Raw genomic sequence first — 25,428 nt, forward strand, 5'->3', positions numbered from 1 at the left:
GTCCCTCCCTATCATTCCACAGGCAGTGCGACAACAATGCAGAGTTCACCTTGGTATGGAATGAGTAATATCAACTGTGAACACACTCTTGGTAACAAAACTTCTCCATGGACTTGAGAGGAGCAGTGCTGATTTTGCTAAATGAGTGGATGTGCTCATCCCGTAGTGCAGGTTGAACTTCAATTTTCTGTTGTGTGATTGTGAAACCAAAGCCATTAACTGCACAAGAAGAGTGATCAGTCATGATGTCCTCAAATTGAGAAAGCAACCAGTGCGCAGTCATCAGCAAATAAGTTACTTAAACAAGTAAGTCTGCCACTTCCATGCAAGCACCAAAACACTGCAGATTAAACAACCCTCTGCTGGTGTGGAAATGAAATACTGCCAGTGTTAGGCACATGACCGTAAGTGAAAAAAGGATGGAAAAGAGCATGGATGAACTGTTTGCTGCTATTAGTAACTGGAAAATGGTTTGATATCTGAATATTTTGAACCACTCTTGCCATAATCCCCATCCTGGCAGAAGGATAACACAACAAACTACTCCGGGCATCCAATGATGAAAAACACAAAGGTTTCCCCAGTCCTTTGCAATTTACCTAATCAAATGCCACTACATGAAGGGTAAGCCAACCACCACCATATGGAGGGCTATCAAAACAAAAAGCAGTAAAGTACCACTTTAAAGACTAGCAAAATAATTTATTAGGTGAGCTTTCGCGCGACAGACCTGTGGTTTTGCTCCTACCATTTTTCCTGAAGCTCGGGAGGCGAGATACAGCACGCATGCACGCAACGCCCCTACACTGTCCCCATCCAAACTGATAGCCAGAAAAGATTTCCACAAAACAAATGTTAAATCAATTCAACATGACCTATGCAGGGATTCTTCTGAAAGTAGGGACATGCAGAATGATAATCACGATTACTGCCACCAGTGTTTATAAAGGTGAACAATACTGGCAGCCTTGTAATCCTGCGACTCTGACTATTGCTCCCAGATAATACAGAAGAGCCCTGAAAAATGCCTTGGAATACAGCAGTCATCCTGCTTACAGATCACTGCTTGGAATGGCAACTGATGCAGTTTTCCTTTGTGACACTTATTTGACTGGTGTTATGGCTTCATAAATTAGGGTTAGTGCAAGCTGTTCTCTCAAAGGGATTGTAGAAGAACATTAATTGCTTCCTCAGAGATGCTGGAAGGGCAATTAAACAAACATGCTGTCCATTGAGCAAGTTTTTGTCAGTGATGAGTCAATTGCCATTCCATGTGCATAGAGGGGCTACACACAACACAGAGACTAGCAAAAAAAATTGCTGTGGGCAGGATCTTTGTTGTCTTGACAGCTGTACCTCGGCCACTTTCTTTTTCCACCATTGGTTTTTCACTTGCCAAACTTTGGTCTGAGTCATATTTTGTTCAATGATAAGCAGCCCTCACCTGCCAAAGCCTTATCTGGCAGACATGCTCAATAGATAGCATGGAACAAGTTCAAGAGGTGATATATTCAGGGTCACTCTCATCAAACCAGTTCCGATTCCTCTTTAAGGAGGGTGAAAACTCACCAGCTATGTGGCATACTTCCAGGTTGTCTCAACATCTATTGCATCTTCTATAGACAAGAGCAGTGCTTCTGCTGGACTCAATGGTCACTTTTCCAAGCTTGAAATATTTATTTTCTACATTGTCTGTGTTGCTTGAAAGTAGTATGAAGAGGTATTTGACTTCTCACATGCCTATGATCAACAATTGGTACCTATCATAACACAAATGAGCTTAACACCCTAGAGATCTCTTCACCATCAAATAATCATCTGCCTATGTTCTGAACAGGGGTGAATCCTGGATTTGTTGACCCGCTGAAAAACATTTACTGGAAATGACTAGGCTTTGTTCAGTGCATTGGAAAATATCAGCAAATGGTTACAGTTTGCATTAGCAACTCTGTAATAACCTATCACATTGCCCTACAATATACTGTTCCAACCAAATCTGGTAGAAATTATCCAAGATGATCAATCTGTCATTACATGGAACTGACAATGATTCTACCAAGAGTTTCCTATAAGGCCTCCTTATCTTCATCTGCACGGATCGTTCTCAGTGCAAGTTAAAGACAAAAGCATAATCACCTTTGACAAGGCTGACACAGAAGAGCACAAGTCTGTCATTAGCATCCTTCTGCAATGACTGAAATTTGTGGGCAATCAAAGTAGATGGTGAACCCCATGTGGTGTTTATCCTCAGACATGCCCATTTTTGCTTCTAGCTGAAACTCACCAGTCTTCTCTCACTGACTCCAGCAATATCTACGCTGTACCATGTCAATATTTTACAGGCTATTGTGTCTGTGGATTGGGAACACACACCTCCAGGAACAATGCTGAAAAGCTTAACCAGTCCCACCAAAACTCTACTTAATTTCTAAAAGTTGTCATATGGACAGAGCCCAGACTTGAAGTCAATGCACCAAAACTAAAGCTTCAAAACAATTTTACACAAGAATCACTCTGGGCTTTGTCCCCAAGCATCTGTTAGGTCAGAGCTGCTTGAAGAATTTTAAAAGGGGCTGCCCTACTAGAAAGCATGTTGCTATGCAGTAGTCAAATTCCAGTCCTAGGTCAGCAGAGCTCATGCTACACATCAGCCCTGCCACTGATTCCGCCTCAAAACTTTCCACTTCTAAAGGGACACATGGCCAGCCCTGTACCACCATTAAGGGCAACCCAGACAGAAGGAAGGGCGGGGAAAGAGAAAATACAAGAAATACATTTTATATGCTTTAATGCTTCAGCTTCACAAAGCTTTAGAGACTAACTCTCAACATGCTCCAAGGTAACAGTTTAATTACAGCATTGGAAAGGATAATGAGCGACACCACAATCATCAAGACTCCAGGTGAAGTGAGGGAACTGTACACGCAACAGATTCTCAGAAATACTCCAGCAGAGTCAAGACTGGCAGGAAAACCATCTTACTGTGGATGTTAAAGAACCCCCACACATTCTTATTGACAGTCATTCGCCCTCTATTCTGAGCCTGAGGAACTGCCCACTCCAGCTGAAAGAATACTTCAGGCAATTTTAAATTTTAAGGATCAGATCACATTAGGTTGTAAAATGTTCTCAGGAAGCTGCTTTAGAGGACACTACCCAAGTAAAGAAATGATTCACCTTCCCTGACACCCACAGTGACCCTACCACCTCTCTTTCTGCTACAGCCCAGGAAGGGAAAAAGGACTTGCATGATCCTTTGTAAAGTGAAATTTTAAAAAGTCATGTATCTCAATGTTTCATTCATTTTTAAGTTTGAGAACATAAAAGGACAGTTACTGGCTAAAATCTTCAAAGCCGACTAGGGGATTTAGACAGCTTTGAAAGTCTCAACCCCTAGAACTAAACAAATTATGGCACAACTAAGGACTTTACTAAAACAAAGCCAGGCCAGTGAATCAGACGAACCCCAGAGAATATAAGGCCTATGCTTTACTTACCTTGAATGTGTCATATCACAGGATAAATCCTGATCCCATTGACAATCTTTTCCAGACCTCTTACCAATTTTCAGCATGGAATATTTTAATCAAGCTACAGAGCCTCTGAAAAGAGACTATTTAGTATTGCTGTACTTGGAGCATCATTATAATGAAGAAGAAATCTCAATTCTCCAATAAAAGGAGAAAACTTATCTCCCCTTTATGAGGAACCTCAGATCTTCCAAACAAATTCTTTGAATTAAGAGTAAAGAGAGAAAATTTCTCAAAGGTGAGACCGTGGGAGTTAAACATTAGCCTTATAATGCAAACTGTTAACCTTATCTGTGAAGTAGATAGACAGGAAGTAATAGGCTTTAGAGTAATCACTATGTAATCTGAACAACTGTCTAGAGTTTGGAAAACACAGAAAATATTAACATTTTTTCCCCACATTTTATTGAAGGAAATTTAATATACAAAATATTTCCAGATCCATGAGCATTTAATCCTCTTCCTCCTCCTCCTCTTCATCCTGATTAATCTGGAAGTATCGCAATTCATAACTTTCCTTGCTATTGGCAACTACACGCAGCCAGTCACGCAAGTTGTTTTTCTTCAGGTATTTCTTAGTAAGGTACTTCAGATATCTGCGGAAAGGAAGCAATCAGTAACTGAAATGAAGACTGTAAAAAGATTATTCATTCTACATTGCACGCTTTTGAAATCTTGTATGCCATTTAACTGAATTTCCCTACCTTACATTATTTAATAGTGCCTGTCATTTTCATCTCTGATTACAAAAAAAATCCCCCAGAGTTTGTCTTAACATTTTCCTCTCATACATTAAGAAAATTATGATATGATTGTCTGTAATGATATAGATTGTAACATGCCATTTTACTTTTCAGAAACAAAGTGTGTAGGCTGAAAGTGTTTTTTGCATTTTCAGGTTTGCAACATTTGCCTAACAGCAGCATTTAATATTGTCTTTTCTGAAGACATTCCCTTGTTGAATGGGTGCTACCACTAACTCACCTTAAAAAGGATAAATTCTCTCTTCCATTAATGTTTTGACAAACAAACAGTTTTAAAAAATTTTTTTCTTAAAAGAAAAAGAACTGTCATCTTTGAGAGAATTTACTTTTCAAGTCAAAAGCACTGTAGTACCACAAAAGTAATTACAGCTTAAATTACTCATAATACAGCACTGAGAAAATAAAGCAACTCATTAAGAGGATACCCAAGTTATATTATATCACAGTCCCAGCTAGGGGGAAAAAAAACCCTTTTAGATGAGGACACCCATAAAACAAAAGAATGTTCTCTCAATACAAAAGGAAACCACACGTAACCAGCCATCCCACCCAAGTTTGGATACTATGAACCAACTCCTATAGGCCTTACTTGAGGAAAACTCCCATTGGAATCACTGAAATAAAGACCACAGAACAACATGCATTAAAACCAAAGGATTTTGAGAATGTGATACATTGAGTCACAGAATAAATCATCTGTAATAGAGGTATGTCACACAATAAAGAAAGGCTAGCAGGTCTCTCCTCTCCTCTCAGAGCCAAAGTTCACACTGACAAGAAACAGCAAGGGAAAAGAAGTGCTAAGCTAAATTTTATTTGATAAAACAGAAATTTAAATTTAATAAGAGAACGTGTAAAACCTCTCAGAGAAACGGACCAACTGGCATGTTTCAATTATTTACTAAGTCATTATTGCAGCAGTGCTCTGCTCAGACTGTGCTAGGTGATGGCTGGGCAAAATACAGCCTACCAACTGCCAGATGCAGCCCATGGGCACAGCTGGGAGCCTTAGGCACCAATTCCTGTACCCATACCCCCTTCCAGACCCCACAACACCACAATCTGCTGCCCCAGGTCAGTACCCCTCCTTCCCCAGGTCACAAGCCAAACCCCTGCCCCCATCATAACCGCATCTTTCACCCAAACTCCCTCACGGAGCTCATCCCCTCCTACATCCCAGTCCCTTACCCCAAGCTCCCTTCTGCACCCAAACTCCACCCCAGACATCATTAATGTCATGAAAGAGTGCAGCCTTTGATCACTTCCAAATTCTTGGAGTGAACCCTCTCCCCCATAACAAAAATTATAACCCACTCATGTGCTGAGTACTGTGTTGACATGCAGGAAACTCCCCCTGCTTGAAGAGCTTACAGTCTTAAATTTTGGAAGAGCAGAACCATTTACACCTTATAAGTGGATCTGCAGAAATGAGTCTTTAGGATTTGGTTGAGACAAGGAGATGGAGGCTGGCAAGACAGGATGAAAGGGAGTGCCATGCATAACGGGACAGCATGGAAGAAAGCAAAACGATGACAAAAGACATAAGGCGGGGGGCATGAAGATTAGCATGGAGATAACACAAAACAGGCAAAGTCAATGGGGGTAAGCAGGGATTGTTCATAGAACCAGAACTTCAAGGAACTTCGAGAGGTCACCGAGTCCAGTCCCTGTACTCATAGTACCATCTAGATCAGTGTACAGTGTAAGGCCTTGAAGAAACTATGTTATGAAAGCACACGGGAAGACATTTAACTACTAAAGGTTAATGATTTTAAGCACTCTGCTGACATAAGAAATTTGTGTATTTCAGAGTTATTGGTAGAGTTTATACTTTTTTCCCCTCTAACAATGTTTCATTAAACAGACTACTGTGAAAAGTGAGTGTTGTGTGATTATTAAGACCATCCTTTTAAAGGTAGGAATACATGTATTTTCTGCTTCAATAGTCAAAACATTCTCTTAACAGATCAGCTATTTAGCAAATTAGCCCCAAACAAATCAGGTGTCAGCTTCTATTTTAGAATGTCCACGTGTCTTTATTTAAATATTAGTACCAAATGTTAAATTGAATTGTGCTAAATGTAAATTGGTCATCTGTTAATCACTGATTTCTGAAGACTGCAGATAAGGATTAAAGTAGCACCCACACAAGTAATGACAATATTATAAAAGCATGTTTCCGGGAATTCAAATGTACACATAGATGCAAATCATTTAAAATTTCACATGCCAAGGACATGCTGTATGAACTGACTGGTCTGTCAACCAGAGAAAAATCAAGAACCAGGGTATTAATAAGATTAAAAAGGTTAGTGCACCAACCACATGCCACAGAAAATATATACCAACTTAAATAAATGCAAAATCTACTAAATAAAATTGTTCACCAATGGATAAAAGAAAGACACATGCCATTAAAACCCAGAAAGTAATCTTAGTGCTTTTGACAATCACTTGCATATAATTTTATTAAAAATTATACCCATGCACACTTTTTGCATGTTTTTGTTTCTGCTTTTAGAAATGTCAGTTTCATGAATTTTGGTGGGGCTATCAGACACCTCAATATGTACATAATTAGCATCAACTCAACTTGTAAAAAAGACTTTTCACCAAAATGCCATTCACTCATGTTTAACCTGGTATTTAAAAACTTTAAATAGCAACTAAAAATCAGCACCCTTCAAATTGTTCCACTTTCATTGTCTGGACACTTCATTAGTTCTCCAGTTATTATAAAAGTTTTCAAGGCAGGTAAGACTTGAACTCATATGCATGTATCATTTTTATCCTTGAAGTTATGAGTACTGGCTATGTATTTACATTTTGGATATTTGCTTACGGTGGACATCAACAGACTTGGCCAACATATTGTGGAAATGTTGCTAGTTAAGTGAATAGCCGTGCTTCAGGGATACAATGCACCTCAAATGCTATCAATCTCCATGTGAGGAATTTTGCTGTTACTGTGAACTTCATACCAGTATATAAGACATGTCTGGATGCCTAAAAAAGTACCAAGCCATGTACGGACAGGTGACTTGCTCATATGACAAACTCAATTTTGGAAGTAATTTCATACAGCAAGAACAATGAAATTTCCTCTATATGGGCAAGATAATAAAAAGGACCCTAGAGGTTCTTCATTTCATCTCATTCCAGTTCGTCACTTCTGAGGCTGCTTTGCTATGAATTGACCCCAAAAGGACGACCCATGCTTACAAAGGATGCATTCTAGAGACTCATTAAACAGCAGATTAATCCATCTCTTCTACAAGCCTGAACCCAAACTTTGCATTTGGTGTATGTAACTTGATTCCTTTAACAATTTTACTCTCAACCTATTACTTTTTTAATCAACCTTCAGACTTTTAGAATCTAAAGGATTGGCACAAAATACTCTTTTGGGTAAGATGTCAGGTATAAATTGACGTGGGACTATGGTTGGTCCTTTGGGATTGGAAGAATCTGTTCAGATTTGAAGATATTAATTTTCATCATAACCATCTCTATAACTAATGGTACCGGTTGTGACTGGTTTGTGCACCTACAGTGCCAGACTGGGGTCTCCGCTGTTAAGTCACCGTTTCTTAAGCTATGCTCCATGGAACAACGGTGTTCCATAAACTACTTGCAGATATGCTGTGAACATTTGGAAAAATACACTGATGGTCTACATTTTCTACTATTAAAACCACACACAAATGTTACTTCTCCATTGCTATGATACCTGATTAAATTACTTCATTTTGGTTTTGCTGTATAGGTTGCTGATTGGTTTGATTTTTTTTGAGTCTGAATTTTTTTTGTAGAAAATTTTCATAGGTGTTCCCCATAAAATTACAATTATTTGCTCCCTGGTCTCAAAAAGTTCAAGCAGCACTGTTGTAAGTAGCCTTGTCATGAAGCAGTCTGCCCTTATTTGACCCTCTCAGCAGTGTCCTAGAAACCTCCACTACAAAAGGCATAGCTAGAAATGGAAAGGGCACGAACTCTTTTCCCCTTCTTTTACACAGTCCCTCTTAAGATGTGAAATGGCTGTCAACTGGGCAAAGTATTTGTATTTTGTGTTATGGAGAGGATGGATAAGATCTCCAAAGCTAGTAAAAGGCATTATCCAGCAAATGAAATTATAGCAGATTACCAAAAGGTATGGATCTACCAAATATAGCCTGTAACTTATGTCCTGGCAGTTACTCATCATGTACTAAAGGACTATACTTCAAACTCCGCAGACTGTTTTAAGTGTGAAGAACTTAAATTGGCCATACACAATTTTAAAATGGTCTACTTATCAAAATGAAGAAGAGGTAGCCAACTAGCCTTGACATGGCAATAGGCCACCTAATCAAGAGAATTCATCAGGACAGACAGCTAAATATACTAGCCAAGAAAGCAGTAACTTGTCAAGTTTCTATCTACTGGCTTTTAAGCTTATATTAAGTGACATCTTAGCTCAGCTGATGGTGATAAAACTCCTATCAACTTCAATGAGACAAAGATTTCACTGATTTGTATTTAAGTGCTTGCTGCTCTGGCTTACAGTGTGCTATGCTTCACCTAGTTACCACATCCCTCTCCAAATGTTCAGTAGGTTGTATGGACTGTTGAGCACTTTCTGCTCCATTGGGTTGAAAGATACTGCAGAAATGTAAATACTACTGCTCCAATACATGTTTAGAAATCTAAAATGTCTGTTGCTGCACAATCCAGCAGAAATTAACTCGTAAAACACTCAAGTGCTTTACCCAAATTTGATTATAGCTGTTCAGTGATTCAAGCTGTTTATGAATTTCTACTGTATCCTTTTCAAACATGATTACGGCCAAACAAGTCACCTGAAGGTCATGACCCACTTTTAATCTCAGTTATTTTATATATGGCCCCTTTTCATCTTGAGAGATGGCTGTTAGAAGCAGCGATGAGGATCTATAGGCAATGTTTGAGTCAACTGAATTTTATAAAATTTACAAATCAAAAGAAGATTGTAGATCCACAGCTAAATGGAAGCAAATTCAGCTGGGTCCTGAAGTTAGTAGTCTCTTGATTCCAAGAATGCTGCTGTTAGACTCTAGAAGGATGGTAACTCATGCAGGATTTAAGATGACAGAAGACGCACATATTAGACTCGTAGAAATGGTTCCAATCAGTTCATTTTTACACATCTGCTTTGTTATATATGCAGAGATTTAAATCAATTTAATAAAATCACAAAAAGCATGTTGTCAAACAGGAACACCATATGAATAAAGAACTGTTGATTGCATTGTTGTATGTCAATGTTACTGTTTTGTCTTTGATACTGCATGGCAAAGAGTTTCAAATCTCATGAATAAAAAAGAAACAGTTCCACTGAATAATTAAAATTTGTATCTTCCACTAATTTCTTTTGATCTTTACTTGCTTTTTAAAAATAATTTTTAAGGGGACAACAAAAAGATTGAGTGGAAATTGACATCCAATAGGATTAGGAAATTGAAGAGCGTATGGGATATCATCTACACTTTTACAACATAAAGGTTAGAAGAGAAAATGTGTGCGCAGAACTCTAATAAAGCTTTTTGTTTAAGACCAGAAAACCGATACGTGCAGTTCTTTAGTATATCTGAAAGCCATTTGTCAAATCGTCTCCAAGACAGACCAATCATGACTGGCTTTCATCTTGAAGCAATGAAACACAAGATTTAATGCATTAGTATTTAATGGCAGAGATTCTGAGGACCAGTGGGTCGGAGTTAGGTATAAAAAAGGAAGCATTAGTGGACAAGGAAACTGTTGTGAATATGATCCTTGTTAATTAAGAGAAAGACCTACCTTCTGGTGACACACAAAAGATCTAAAAGCACAAGTGATCTCAGCTATTGGCACATCTGTTCAAACTGCCACCACCAGTGTATTTGTTTTTTTTAAACTGTCATTCTAACATAACAAACCATGATCTTCCTATCGTAAATTTAGCAAGAAGTACAGACTGACCATTATGAACCATGAAGTCCTCATAGGGCTGAGATCATCATGATCACCTTGTTTGACCTCCTCACCTCTGGCTTACTGAAGTCGTCACATCATAGTTCAAAGACTTCAAGTTACAGAGAATCCACCAATTATATTAGCTTAAACCTGCAAGTGACCTGTTACCTATGCTAACGGGGAAGACGAAAAACCAGCAGGGGATCTGCCAATCTGACCTGAGGGAAAATTCCTTCCTGGCCCCAAATATTGTGACTAATACAACCCTAAGAACATTAGGCAAAAAACCAGCACCAGAAAAATTCTCTAGTATCTCAGAGCCCTCTCCACTGAATGGCCCATCACCAGACACTGGACATACTTACCACTAGTAGTAGCTCCTCTAATCTACTGAAGCCCATTCACTTATCCACAGAATAGGTACAGCATAGACCAGTGGTTGGCAACCTGCAGCCCATTCAGGTTCTATGTGGGGCCCATGAGACATTTTATTCACTGTTGCCCATGCACAGGGCTGCCAAATTGCTGGTCTTCATCTGAGTAGTTTTGTTCCTACCAGTATTACTAAAGATATCCATATAACGAAAGGGCATGTGAAGGGAAGTGCTCCCTCTGCATGGGATCTGCACACCCCACAAATTCTGGGTTAGCAACACTACCCTATCCTGGGAGCCTCTCATGGAATAAGGGCATTTTGAAGTGTGTGGAGTCCTTTCAAAAAGGACCCCATGTAGACAAGCTGCACGATTGAAAGAGGCACCTTCAAAGTGCTGTGGCCGCCACTATGCTAATGAGTCGCTGCATGTTCACTGCAGCATCTCATTAGCATCCTCCTTTCTGAAGGGGGTGGGGGCACTAGTGTAGATATAGCCCAAAAGGGAAAGGGTTTGTATCCTGCTCCCTAACTCCTTTAGCTACACAGCCCCTTTACATTTTATTCCAATAAGTGCACAGTACCTCCTCTCCCTTACCTCTTGGAAAATGGAACCTCCGAAGTTACAGTGATTTTGCTCTTGCTTCTCTCAATGGTCACCACTCCTCCACCCAGATTGCCAGCTTTTCCATTCACTTTAATTCGTTCCTGCAAGAACTGCTCCTGCAAAATAAGTGTAAGACTTTTTAGAACTCTTTGCCTTGAAGGGCAAAATGTCACCACTAACTTCTTATAATCTAAAACATAATATTAAAGATTAAAGATCGTATTTCCCCAACCTACTTTAGCCAAACACCAAGTATGTTTTAAAGTACCTTCCTCACACAAACACTGAAAGTAAATGATTGCTGCATTTCTCCCCAAAGACATAAGCCCTACTTATGGAAAGAATTATATGATTAGTCCTACTGGCCTAAATAGGACTACTAAGGTACCTAAAATTAAGCACATCCACAAATCATTGCAGAATCACAGTTATAGGAAGCAACATCCATCAGGCCTTTGATGCCTCAACATAGTCACCAGTCTTAGGCACTCATCTTTCTGGATATCTGAAAAAAAATAAGGTTTTAAGGATTCAAGTTCCTACAAAAGTTTAAACCATAAGAAAAAGGAAACTTAATGGCCACCTTTATAACACCCATTTTCCTAATTTCACATCTCACATTTAGTAATAATGAACTTAACGAAAAGACTTCTACAAGACCGTAGTTATGCAAGAATCATACTTGAAGTGTCCCACACACATTTCACCTAGCCCACTCCCTTTTGCCTTTGAAATCCCATGTGTCACTATGCATGCATCAAAGAAAATAGACCACTGTAGCTATCTGCTCTGCAAAGTGTACACCGTTGGAGACTCCATTATTCTGCTATTGGCTGCGATCAGGAAGAATCTAGATAGTGTATGAGTTACAAATCGGAAACTCTGTTATAAGATCTCTGATCACCTTCAATATTGATTTATAATCTTACTGTGATCAGCTCAGCTAGCTGAATCAACAACATTCACCTACATTGGGGATAAAGGGCGGAATAAAATTTAATAGGCACACTATTGCAATTAAATAGTAACAGAGAGGAAGCTGTGCTAGTCTATACACTATCAAAACAAAAAGCACTCAAGTAGCACTTTAAAGACTAGCAAAATGGTTTATTAGGTGAGCTTTCGTAGGACAGACCCACTTCTTCAGACCAGAGCCAGGTCTTTAGAGTGCTACTTGACTGCTTTTTGTTTTGATGCTGCAATTAAAATGTACTGTTCTACCCAATCATCGCCCCAATCTCATATTTTATTTTTGATCTATGATATGTGTCATATAAAAAAGTGTTTAAATTTGAAGGCTTAATAAACTCACATGAAAAATCACTAGAAGACATGCATGAAAGAAAAGTAGCTACAAATTCTGCACTAATTTTTTAAAACAATGCAGGGCTATTGAAAAACTCCCCAGTCTTTCTAAGGAATTTCAGGGTTACAAAGAATTCTAGTATTTTTTTCCATGATGATCGCAATCAGCAGGCATTAAATTATCAAACCAACAGAAAATATACTTGATCAAAATCAGAACTACATGGCCTAGTTTCCAAACCCAGTTGGTAGCTTAAGATTAAAGACTGTGTTTGTAACAAGCTCACGGAATACAGAACTTTTCAAAATTCTTTGCATTCTCTTTTTCAAACTAAAAAAACCATTTTTAATCTTTTAATCTTCTCTCATAGGTCATATTTCCTAGACCTTTAATCATTTTAGTTGCTCTTCTCTGGACCTTCTCCAATTTTTCCACCTTTCCTAAAATGTGGGGCCCAGAACTGGCCATGGTACTCCACTTGAGGCCTAATCAATGCAGAGGAGAGTATAAAAAGTACTTATGTCTTGCTCACAATTCTCCTGTTAATGCATCACAGAATCAGGTTTGCTTTTTTGTTAACAGCCTCACACTGCTGGACCACAAGCTAAGCATGACACCTTATGACCCCTATGACTCTCCTTTCTAGGAAGTCCTTTCGCATTTCATATGTGTGAAACTGATTGTTCTTCCCTAAGTACAGTACTTTGTGTTTGTCATTATCGAACTTCAGCCTTTTTGCCTCAGACCATTTCTCCAGTTTGTCCAGATAGTTTTGAATTCTGACGCTATTTTCCAAAGCACTTGCAACCCCTCCCAGCTTGGTAACATCTGCAAATTTGATAAGCATACTTGATATGCCTATATCTAAATCATTTATGAAGACAGTGAACAGAACTGGTCCCAAAACTGTCCTCTGTGGAAATCCATGTTATTCACTTCCAGTCTGACCGTGAACCATTAATACCTACTGTATGCGAATGTTTTTCCAACCATTTATGCACCCATCTCACCCACTTGGCGGGCCCATCTAGGCTGTATTTCTCTAGTTTACTAATCAGGTGGTCATGTGATGCTATATTTAAACTACGTCAATGGGAGAAGCTCTCCCAATGACAAATGCCAGTGTAGACACTATTATGTTGCTTGGTGGCACAGAGGGGGCAGAGCCACACAGAGGGGTATTTACACTCTTCAGCAATATGACCTGCCAGCATAAATTTTACTGTGGGCATAGATTAAGGTTGACTTAATTTTGTAGTGCAAAACAGCTATCCAAGAGAGATCCTGATCAACACAAAAAGAATATATGTTAAGTAAATCCACTTTAAAATGGAGGGGGTGGGGGGGCAGGGAGGCTTGCTAGCCAGGAAAAGCATACTCCGCAATGGCTATGTCTAGCAGCCCAACCATGCTAAAATTATTCTACAAACTTGCATTTGGCAAAATCATTGCAACAAAGAGCCCACATTTACAAAGTCTGCACATTGCCCTGATTTCATAGATAATCTATGCTTTTTAAAGCAGGTTGCGACAGTTGGTTGTTAGTAACTAGGAGAAAGTCACAGTCTTGACCAGGTGTGGTGAGACATGTGAAGCTTCCAAAGCTTTGTCCCCCCAGCTGCACAAAGGTTCAGCTGTCCTAGTTTCATTTGACAAGTTTTGCTTCACATCTGGAAGTAACCGCCAAGCCCTTGTTCCTGACATTACGGCGTGAGAGGTGTGTCCCAGAAAACACTTGTACAATTCAAAGGTGTACCTGGTGCTTTCCACTGACTTGCCTGTTGTGTGGACACACAAAACCAAGAGAACCACACTATTTATGCCATTAATGCACCACAATGGTACTCTCACTTATGGTCAGATTCTGCAATGACTTCAAACTATTCATGTATCGTCTATCATCACTGACTTATTACTACAGTGGGTACAAACTAGAACAGACAGACACCCTGCATGTAATATCACAAGAGATCCTGACATATTTAACTGGAGTCTCAAATTTCATTCATCAGTTGTTTGGTCACAATCATATAATCAAAATTATGACTAGTTTACCTTCAGTTAAGGTTTAATAAAATGCATGTATAGCTTCCTATGTCAAATGTAATAGCACTGCTAATATAAACACTATATTAGACTTCATCTTAAAGAGGTCAAATTTAGTTCCATCTACAACATGTATTAGCTGAGCTCATATTAAGATCAGCATACTCCCCCCCACATATACATAGAGCAGCACCTTGTTTAATTTAGGTGGCCCTGTTCTACTCTGCAAAAAGTGACAATTTTTCAGAATCAAGACAAAGCCTAAAAAATTATCAATAATATTTTCAGAAGTGTTTAAATGAATTTGCCTAAATATCACCGAAGGAAAAAAATCATTTAAAAATGTAAGATCCTAAGTGTCTACAGAACTTCTAAAGGATCCTTGAATCTTTGTAACCTGGCAACCCTGGGAAACAAGATATGCTGGATTAAAAAAGTGTTCAGGCCTCCCTCACCTCACCCCGGCTTCTCCCAGGCACTGCCCCTGGCTGCTATGGGAGCAGGGTAGAAAAGCCTCTGGAGCAGCAAGTTGCTACACTGCCATTCCCCCAGTAGAGTGTGGGTGGTGGAGAGGCAGTACACAGAGCCACTTTCTCCTCCTCCAGCCAGGGACCATGCCACAGGTGTTCTCAGATTTGGGACACCTACAGTAGAGAGGTTTTAATATATTGTCGTAAAAACATTAATCTAACAAAAGTTCTGTCATACACTCATGCTTAGATTATGCTACCCAGGGAACACACAATTAGCGTAATTTAAATCCAGCATGGAAAGGATCTAACTTTACTATCCCAGAACAACCAACAGGACCTGAAAGGTGCTTGAAGCAAATGATGTGTCTTTCATAAGATCTGTACATTAATTTGCCAAGTTCCATTAGCTGCCAGCCACAGGAGGATGAATTCACATTTACCAATTCTAAATGCCAACTACTAACCAGTGCCCACTCTTTTACAAACACCTCATCTACAATAATATTTTTTTTTGATAAACTACAGTTAACACTTTCATATCCGGCAGCCCTGGTACCATGAGGTTGCTGGATATTCAAATATTCTGGACAATAGAGAGGTACACCTAGCAATGCAAAATGCTTAAGAGAAACAAGATTAGCTCAAACAAAAATGTATGCAGAGTACTTTATTTACCAATAACAATAGCACTGTACATGGTAAACTTATATTGTATTTGCTGTATTTATTTGGGTTTACTTTCAATATACTGTACTTATGGAAAACAACTAATTTAAGGTTAAAATGCCCGTTGAGTGTTCCGGATAGAAAAGAATTTACTGTAATCCCAATACTACTCCTCTACTGGTGGTAGCAAGGGTAAGAATCCTGTACTAGATAAGCTTGTATAGCCACCTGCCATTAAATGCCATACAGTGCAATGCTGCTCAAAGCAGATCTGTAGAACATAATAGCAAAATCACTAACCTTCACTACACAAGGTCTCCCACCACTGCATTGCACACTTTTTTGTCTAACCTTAGTGAGGTCTTACAAGCAGTGATAACATTGCCACTAACTGCAGCTTAATGTAAGTGAGACAACTACAAGACAGAAGAGAAGTTTACAACAGAACAGAAGTTTGCTCAGGAAATAGAAGTTCATCAGTCACCAGTAACTAAGACCAAGCAGGCCGAGAACATTAATGTACACCTTTGGGGCTATAAGGAAATCATCAGCCAGGTCCACACTAGACAAGAAAGTAGATTTCAGATATGCAATTCTATCTATGACTACCGTGTATCTTGAATCAACATACTGAAAATCGACTTACGCGACTGTCTTCACTAAGGTCAACGTCCTTTACTCCCATCAACCCCCCTTACTCCTTGCGATATATTTGAGGAGTACAGGGGTCAAATGCTGACCCCAGACACAGATTTTACATCTCTTTACGAGAAATGTGAAACAACTCCAGATCTGCCTGGAAACGCAGACAAGCCCATAGAGAATGATGAAGAGGAGAAAAGAAGTACTTAGTAGATTTTTGCTATTGCAAACACATTTTCATAATCACCTCATACGGTTGCGGAGTGGCTCTTTTACTAGAATGCCACTTGGTAAATGCCATTAAGAAACACTAATGGTCTAGAGCATTTCAAACTTACAAAGTTGGCTGCATCCATGATACCATCTTCGACGGGATGGGTGCAGTCCAAAGTGAACTTTAGGACCTGCTTCTTTTTTTTGCCACCTTTCGTCGCAGGTTTCTTCTGCAAAGTTAAACACAAAAAGTCACACGGGTTCCCGCAATCTAAGAGCCAGCCTAAGCTCCGGCAGTAGGTGCATGCGCAGGCCTTGACATCAGCGAGTAAGCGAAGCGGGCCTCCCGTGCGCCCCTCCTCCCAAGCCCCCCATTTCCTGGGGCCGCCGAGCGCAGTTATACCAGCCCGGTGGCACCCGGCTCACACTGGCTACCCAGCCCAGCCACGGAGCCCGACCGGCGCCTCCATGAGGCCGCGGATCACAGGGGAAGGAAGGCCGGGGCCGCCAGGGCCCTCCCGGCCTGCAGCGACCAGTCCCCGGGCGGGGGGAGGAGCGTGGCGCCAGAGGCTGCAGGAACGGCGGAGAGCCCAGGCCGGCCGGCCCCGCGGCAGGAAAGGGGCCCGCTCGGCTGGTGCCGGCGCCGCGGCGGGGCCCTCAGGAAGCGGGGAGGGGGGCGGGTTCGCGGCCTGCCCGGCACCCGCCCCGCAGCGTGCGCCCTGCCAGCTCCCCGGCCACGCCGAGCCAGTGGGGCCGCGCGGCCGGCGCCCGAGGAAGCCCGGCTGGGGGTTAGACCCCGAGGGAAGCCCGGCCCGGGCCTGGCGTGGCTGGACACTCACCACAGGCGCCATGGCGGCTGCAACGAGAGGAGCAGAAAGGGAGAGCAGCGAGGCGCGCATGCGCCAAATCACCCGTGCGCCTCTCGCGCGTGCGCCCACTCCACCCCCGCGCGACTCCCGCGCATGTGCCGACCACCCGTCCGAGGCACGCAGAACGCAGGCCATGCTAGCCGAGCACTGAGTGAATAGATTTTCCCGGCACACACCCCTTCGGCTATCCGCATCCCTGGGGTGCATTAGTGCTGCCTGTACAGGGAGTAGGGCCAGGAGCCCTCCCCTTCGTTATCTTGTCTGGTCTGTCACGGCTGTCGTGGGAAGGGGGGTGCAGGGGCCTGGGAGTGTGCTGGCTGCGGGGGGAGGGGCCTGGGCAGGGGCCTGGCTGTGGGGCGGGGGCCTGGGCAGGGAGCAGGGGCCTGGCTGGGGGTGGGGGCCTGGGCAGGGAGCAGGGGCCTGGCTGGGGGTGGGGGCCTGGGCAGGGAGCAGGGGCCTGGGCAGGGAGCGGGGGCCGGGCTGGGGGGTGGGGGCCTGGCTAGGGAGCAGGGGCCTGGCTGTGGGGTGGGGGCCTGGGCAGGGAGCAGGGGCCTGGGCAGGGGCCTGGCTGTGGGGTGGGGGCCTGGGCAGGGAGCAGGGGCCTGGGCAGGGAGCAGGGGCCTGGCTGTGGGGTGGGGGCCTGGGCAGGGAGCAGGGGCCTGGCTAGGGAGCAGGGGCCTGGCTGGGGGTGGGGGCCTGGGCAGGGAGCAGGGGCCTGGCTGGGGGGTGGATCTGGCTGGAGCAGGATCTTGGCTGAGAGCAGCAGTCTTTCTGGGTGGGGTGGGTCCGTGCTCTGGAGAAGAGGTAGCAGTGAGGGAGAAGGTGGGCATTGAGCCTGTGGGTACTGGGCTCTGTGTCACTGCTGAGTTTTCCTGTGCAGGAAAGGGAGATTCCCACGGAGCAGACCGTAGAGAAAGGAATCAAACCGGAAAAGCACTGGTACATACCAGTTTCCGTCCTCTCAGCACAGTAGCTCCAAGGGACGCTGTTGTGTGGGTCTCACTTCAAAGCAGCCTTTTCATAATAATAATAGAAAAGCCACTTTTCTTCCCCATGATCTCAGATCCATCATAGCACACATATACAAATCACTTCTTCCTGTGCTGAAATGCTCCTGAGTAGAATATAACAACTGCTGACAGTTCACAGTGACGTTGCACATGCTCCGGGACAAGACTTTAGCTTTGGTATTGGAGCCAAAACCTCTCCCTTCATGATATGTGGTGTGCATACCTCAAAAAGGCCCTGATCCTTCATTGGGTGCACTCAGCAATACCACAATATGATATGTATAACAACGCTCTGAAGAAAAGCTCTGGCTTGATCAGGACTTAATGTTACGTCTTTCAAAAACAGAAACTCCATTGCTCTGATTATGCCATGGGAAAATTCCTACTCTAAAGTTGTGGTCTTTAAAAGGGGGATGGGAGTATGGAGTGAGGCACTAAACACCATGGAATTAGACTCAAAGGGAATTAGAACACCAACCATCACAAAAGCATGAATGAATAAGACCGTGGCAACCCTATCCCATGCACCATTTCACAAAAGCCACACGATGGTGCTGCTCCAACAATGACCAGGCAGAAGGAGACAGCTAGCAGTAAGGAAAGATAGCAGTGTCAATAACAAGTGTTCCACAGTAGGAAGCACTAGTGGGCAAACAAAAACAGTAACCCTTTTGTACACATGCTTCAAGGTGGTTAAATTATCTTCACACTTGCCCTATTTTGAACCCATACAAAACACAAGCCTAACAGCTTGGAAGACTGAACTTGTCAAGCTAGCTAGAGTACAGACAGCAGCAGTCAGTGCAAGCTGCCTCTTGCCAGTGCATCTTACTGCCCAACCCTGAGTTGGACAGAGATAGGGAGACATTGGGCCTCTGACCAGACTCTTGAAAAGAGGCAATTACAGTAAAGTGAGTCACAGGGACAGTTTCCCCACCCAACTGGCTATAAACTGTTTGGTCAATATCAGCTTGGGCTGCACATGACTTGGTCACTTTGATAGTCTACCTTCCATTCCTAAAGACCCAAACCAGCAATTCTCCACTTGCTAATTGTGAAAGAGTTTTTAAGCTGAAGACTCTTCTCAACTTCCAGACAAGTACTGCTTATTTGTTGCTGTTGTCGTAATGATGACAATGACTCTTTACGTCTCAATAGCACCAGAGGTCACAAACATGTATCAGCACTCTGCTGATATGGTATATGAATAAAGATAGTTCCCTTCACTCCTTGGACGTGGCTGCCTCTGGAGCTGAATCCTCAGAGCTATTATGCACCAGTGACTGGACATGTCTCTTGAGTGAAAGTGAAGGATAACTAATTCTGTTGAACATTTGAAGGAATTTGCAATCAGCTAACTGAATGTGGGGAACATGCATATCAGAGGCTGCTCCATGTTTTAGGAATGTCTCTTGGGTGGAAACCTAATTGCTTCTGAGGAATTCTACAGTAATTCGCTACAGCACTGAAGGAGTTAGGGCCCTGAGCTTTACATTCCCTCTGAAACCCTGTTGCACACCCAATAGCTCAGAGAGCCTGCAGGAAGATCAGACTGGTGGACTGTTGAGTGATGGAATCTTCTGCAAAGCATATGTCAGCGTGAGCCTGTCCTGACCTTGCTTATAGTAGAGACATCGCTGGGACAGTGTCTATGCCAAATCTGCAAACATGAAGTGTATTCCTATGTTTGACTGCAAAGTGACAGGCTTCTCTTGTCACTTTAAATATGCCACTGGGCTTCATAATCCCAAAAGACTGAGAAAAAATGGAGAAGGCTGATCCCTTACAGCGGGAAGGCTGATCTTTTTCCATTACATGCGTTGTCCACTTGATCTGACCTTGGGTGAACCTTGACGCTAAGAAATAAGATGGATGCAACTAGATGGACAGGATGGGGTACAAAGGAAACATTAATCATGAACTCACATGTCTGTTGTGCTGGGCTTCAATTTACAACCTAGGCTACTTTTAGAGGTGCCTTTCCCTGGGACTTGCAAACAACACAGAACTCCATCTGCAGAGCACTATCTGCCCATGGTGGGTGATTCCTCCTTTCCCCTCTGGAAGAGTCAAGAGTGAATTAAATGCATTGAATTTTCCCCCTTTTACTTAAGCTTAATAAATCCTAACAATCCGTCTGCCAAGGCTTCTCAGCCCAGAAGGGGGAACATGAAAATATCAAACAGTCCCCTTCCCACCAGCACTGAATAGAGCATGGCAGCTGATGGGGCTTTTTGGAGGGATTCTTTTTTAAACACACATTTTATTATTCTCTCTGTTATGTCTGCAGAAACAACTTATTTAAACCCAGCGGCTCTCCCCTATTGGCAGTGTTGTCCTGACTACTGCGTTCACGTCACTCACAATATTCTGGCTGCACTAAAAGCCTCAGCATTTCTGTCATTCCAGATTCAAACACATGAAAAGCAGGAGACAGAGCAAGAGGACTGAAATTTTATCCAACAGGACAAAGTGGATACAACATTGGTAACTTTGGAAGAAAAGGTAAGAAACTTTGATACTATTGCTATGTCTAACTACAATAAAGTGGCCATAACAACAGGATGTATTGTTAGCATTTCCTTACAATGGAAAGGTAGCAATTGTTTACAAAGTAATTTCACTTACTGAAACTAAAGAAGTACAGGCAGACCAGAGAGAGACAGCCCATCTTGTTAACAAATACATGTAACCACACCTGAAAGACGGTTTTGAATTCTGGGCTCTGTAATAAGGTTCAGAATTTGTTGTTTTGCTCTGTGGCTTGCTACTATAATGACTTAATAGATAATTGCTGGTCTATTTCAAAATAATTTATATAAGTGGCATTGCCATTAAATGGATAAATTGACAATAAGTGGATTTTATCAACAGCTTAAAGAAAATACCTTCTTGTTTCTCATTTTTACTGAAGTGTTTGCACTGGCATAGCATAATGGCAACGTGAATAACCACAAACTTTTATCTTCTTCTGTGTGGTCACACACTGTGAGGAGTACAGAATTTAAACTACATCTTTTCCGTTTGAAACTCTTCCATCTGCACCACTTGCTCTGTTGTAACCACCACACTGTTTTTTGACTAAAATATCATTCAGATTGGACTAGTATTGAGTGGTATAAGAAACAGGCATGTTTAGAAACCTTCCACTTCTCTCCCCATCTACTTTACACCATTTGTTTTGTCAGAACCAAACTCAGGATGTGTCATTTTAGATGCCGGCTGTTTGTTGTGTGATATGGAAAGCGTAGACAGAGTGTTAATTTACTTATTATTGCTCTATATTGGACCTTGTGAACATGCAGGTTTCTCTTCCAACACAATTCTTACATTAAAAAGAAGAAACATCCATGCATCCCCCCTTGCTCTGGTTATACATTCTGGAACCCTCTAAAATGATGACAATTCAGAAATGATTCTCAAACTCACTGGTTTCAGACTCTGAACTTGAATATTAATGTTATTGAGACGCAATGTTAAATTCCATTGGCTGTTACAAACCATGCAATGCACTCACCAGGCTGCAGACATCCTGGCATGAAGTCAGTTCTGTGGGCCACCTAGTCTTTGAGCTATTCCTGATCATGATGTAGTTTAACTATTAAGTGCTCAAGGAAGTGGTGGCCTTCAGCTGCAGCACAGTATTTCTGTGACTGTGTCTTGCTAGACCAGTGCAGGGCTCTTTAAACTAGGGCTGGGGAACCTATGGCCCACAGTTTGCCTGGATTCAGCCCCCAAGGCTGGGGGGCCCCATATGGCTGAAGTGCCAGCGCTGACTCCTTGCTGTAGTGGAAGGGGTGCACCAAGTCTTGCAGGCAGGATCCACGTGAGCCGGGGCAGGATCAGGTCCAGAGGCTCTGTCTGGCTGAGGGAGGATGCGGCTCTGCAGGCTGCCATTCACCCTCGCCTCTGGCTGCTGGTGGAACAGCAACACAGAGAAGCATTGGCCTGGAGGCTTTTCCCCCACTGCTCCCACTGGCTGGAATTGGAGCCAATGGGACCAGTGGGGGCAGTGCCTGGGGGCAGTGGCAGATGCAGAGCCACGTGTACCCTCAGCAAGCTGCACAGGTAAGCACCCTCCATTGTCCTCACACACCACCCTTCCTGTCCAGACCCTGCACCCTCATCTCACTCCCCAGCAGCCTCCTCCCACACACTAGACCCATAACATTTGCTAGCCCAGGGCCTCCAGAAGAGTTGATCCGGCCTGGGGGAAGCCCTAAACCTCAGTCCTCCCTTCCCTCTTCTCCCACGGAGCTGGAGCACCAGGAGTGAGGTGTCTCAGTTGGGGCAACATCTGTGAGTATTTTTTTTTTGGCTTCTCACTTTTGTAGGGCCCCTGATCCAAAAATGTTCCCCACCCCTGCTTTAAAGAACAAAAAGAAAGAGCACTGGACACATTACAAACATATAGGCTATGTCTACACTGGCACCCCCCCTTTCGAAAGGGGGTCTGACCCAGTATGGCCATTCTTATGTTCTTATGTTCTTATGATATGCTAATAAGGCACTGCAATGAATATGCAGCACCTCATTAGCATAATGGCAGCTGCAGCACTTTCAAAGTGCCGCTTTCAATCGCGTGTGGCTCGGCTCCATGGGGTCCTTTCTGAAAAGACCACACACACTTTGAAATCCCCTTATAACAATAAGGGGATTTCGACATGTGCAGGGTCCTTTTGAAAAGCAGGTGCTAGTGTACACATAGCCACACAGGAGAAGGACCGGGTCTCTGCTCCTGAGCGCTTAGAGGGGGCTCTCAGTGAGAAGAGGTTCACACAACAACAGCTGGAGCACGAAGAGGCAGCAGGACAGTTTTGGGAAGTGGGGGTGGGAAGGAGGGATGTGGGGACAGAGGAGGACAGGACTTGGTGCATGGAAAGTGGAAGGCTGTTCCAGGCACTGAGTCAGTGTGAAAGAAAGTGCAGAGCTACATAGGGGAGAAGAGGTGTGGAATGGGTAGAAGATATGAGAAGCAGAGGAGAATATTAGAGATTTCACTCAGACTCTATGTTTCCTGAGGGGCACCAGTTTCCCACTCTTTTCTTCTTTCTCAGAGGCTATGAGGTGGGCCATCAAATCCTTTTACCTGGGGGAGGCCGGACACAGCTTCCCCGGAGCTCCTGCCCCAGACACAAGGATGTGTTTAAGAGATTTTGGGAGTAGGGGAGTGCTATCTAGCAGAGGCCCAACTTCATTGCAAAATAATCGGTTGTTTGCACTCAAGCATGGACCTGCCCACATGCACGGTCGTGGGTCACCCCAGACCTCAGCACAATGAGAGAAGAACAAATTGGGTCACATGACCAGTACTGTCCTTTACACCAGCAAAAACAGAGCTGCAGCCAAATTAACTCCATGACTGCCACACCTTCCTTGATACTTCTTCCTGCAGCAGTCCTACCCCTTGCCTGCAGTTGGTGGCCATCAAATAACAGAATCATAGAATACTAAATCTGGAAGGAACTTCAAAAGGTCATCAAGTCCAGTCCCTGGCCCTCAAAATTGATGCAGCTTGCCGCCACACGGCTCCTTTTTGAAAGGACCCCGGCTACTTCGAAGTCCCATTGTTCCCATCTGCTCATAGGAATAAGGGGACTTCGAAGTAGCTGGGGTCCTTTCGAAAAAGAGCCCCATCTAGACGAGCTGCATCAATTTCGAAGTGCCACCGGCGGCCTGCATGCTAATGAGGTGCTGACTATGTATTTCAGCGCTTCATTAGTAAACTTCAAAATGGCCATTTGCATGGCCATTTCAAAGTTTGGGGCTAGTGTAGACACGGCCTATATCAAAAGCCTTTGTAAACTCTAGGTATACCACATCTACTACTTCCCCCTTATCCTCAAGGCTTCTTTACCTATCAATGAAAGCTACCAGGTTAGTTTGACATGATGATTTGTTCTCAACAAATCCATGCAGAATGTTACTTATCGCTTTATTATCTTCCAGATTTTGACACATAGATTCCTTAATTATTTACAAACTGCCCTGTCCTTCACATGCTGTCAATGGCCAGCAGACTTCTGATCTAACACCCTCCAACATGAAGGCTCCTGTATTGTGATGCCCCAGAATAGCTACTTTTTAACTATCAGAGGGGTAGCCAGGTTAGTCTGTATCCACAAAAATGAGAAGTCCTATGGCACTTTATAGACTAACAGATATTTTGGAGCATAAGCTTTCGTGGGCAAAGACCCACTTTGTCCGATGCAATGTAGTAGAGATTCCAGAGGCAGGTCAAATTATGCAGACTCATGAAAAGGAGGGAGTCCCAATCAAGAGGAAGGCCAGAGTTGAGAAGGTCAAGTCAGTGAGGGAGAAGGTGGCCCACTTCTAGCAGCTGCTCCACATTGGCTGCTAGAACTGGGCCACATCCTCCCTCACTGAATTGACCTTCTCAACTCTGGCCTTCCTCTTGATTGGGACTCCCTCCTTTTCATGAGTCTGTATCATTAGACCTGCCTCTGGAACCTCCACGACGTGCATCTGATGAAGTGGGTCTTTACCCATGAAAGCTTATGCTCCAAAATATCTGCTAGTCTATAAAGGTGCCACAGGACTTCTTGCTGGTTTTGCTTTTTAGCTGTGCTGCATGCACCATACCCTGAATTAGGTTTTGAATTCCTCTGCATACCCTGCATTTCTGTAATATCTGTCCGTTTCATTCTCCTCCAGATGTCCGGTGGGATTTTCTCTCCTTTGGAAAACCTCTGCAACCTGGATAATGCCAATTGCCACCCATTGGTGTGCTTCCTCTGCCACGAGCAATATGAACATCCCTGCCTCCTAGACTGTTACCACAACTTCTGTGCCAGCTGCCTGCGAGGCCGAGCTATAGACAGCCGCCTCACGTGCCCTCTCTGCGGGTAAGAATGTCAAAGCAGTACCAACTCATAACACAGGAAGACAATGATTTGCCAGGCAATGCTGTCCCAGGTGCCCTTTCTGCATGGTACAAC

General features: G+C 43.0%; 2 protein-coding genes across 4 annotated transcripts in view; one reads left to right on the forward strand and one right to left on the reverse strand.

Moving 5' to 3' along the window:
* Positions 1-2,771: 2,771 nt before the first annotated feature.
* Positions 2,772-17,480, reverse strand: RPL22 (ribosomal protein L22). Its single transcript, XM_074975715.1, has 4 exons — positions 17,430-17,480; positions 16,716-16,820; positions 11,236-11,360; positions 2,772-4,126 (listed from the first exon to the last, which is right to left on the reverse strand). The coding sequence occupies exons 1-4, from the start codon at positions 17,439-17,441 to the stop codon at positions 3,982-3,984; spliced, it is 387 nt and encodes a 128-aa protein (XP_074831816.1). The 5' UTR covers positions 17,442-17,480; the 3' UTR covers positions 2,772-3,981.
* A 3,341-nt stretch (positions 17,481-20,821) lies between these two features.
* The window catches only part of RNF207 (ring finger protein 207), a 38,890-nt gene continuing 34,283 nt past the window's right edge, over positions 20,822-25,428 (forward strand). For all 3 annotated transcript variants that reach the window (XM_074975961.1, XM_074975958.1, XM_074975960.1), the window contains exons 1-2: positions 20,822-20,974; positions 25,145-25,335. In XM_074975961.1, the coding sequence (XP_074832062.1) occupies positions 25,145-25,335 (191 nt within the window). In that variant the 5' untranslated portion in view covers positions 20,822-20,974. The remainder of the gene's footprint in view (positions 20,975-25,144; positions 25,336-25,428) is intronic.

Source organism: Carettochelys insculpta, chromosome 23, assembly GCF_033958435.1.
Source record: "Carettochelys insculpta isolate YL-2023 chromosome 23, ASM3395843v1, whole genome shotgun sequence".
Classification (NCBI taxonomy): domain Eukaryota; kingdom Metazoa; phylum Chordata; order Testudines; family Carettochelyidae; genus Carettochelys; species Carettochelys insculpta.

Bases quoted from the DNA above. Each gene is read 5' to 3' on its own strand.
- RPL22 (XM_074975715.1), bottom strand. The intron at 11,361-16,715 runs GTAAGTTTGAAA...CTTATTTTGCAG, and splicing joins TCATGGATGCAGCCAACTTT to GAGCAGTTCTTGCAGGAACG. The intron at 4,127-11,235 runs GTAAGGGAGAGG...TCCTTTCCGCAG, and splicing joins GAGGTTCCATTTTCCAAGAG to ATATCTGAAGTACCTTACTA.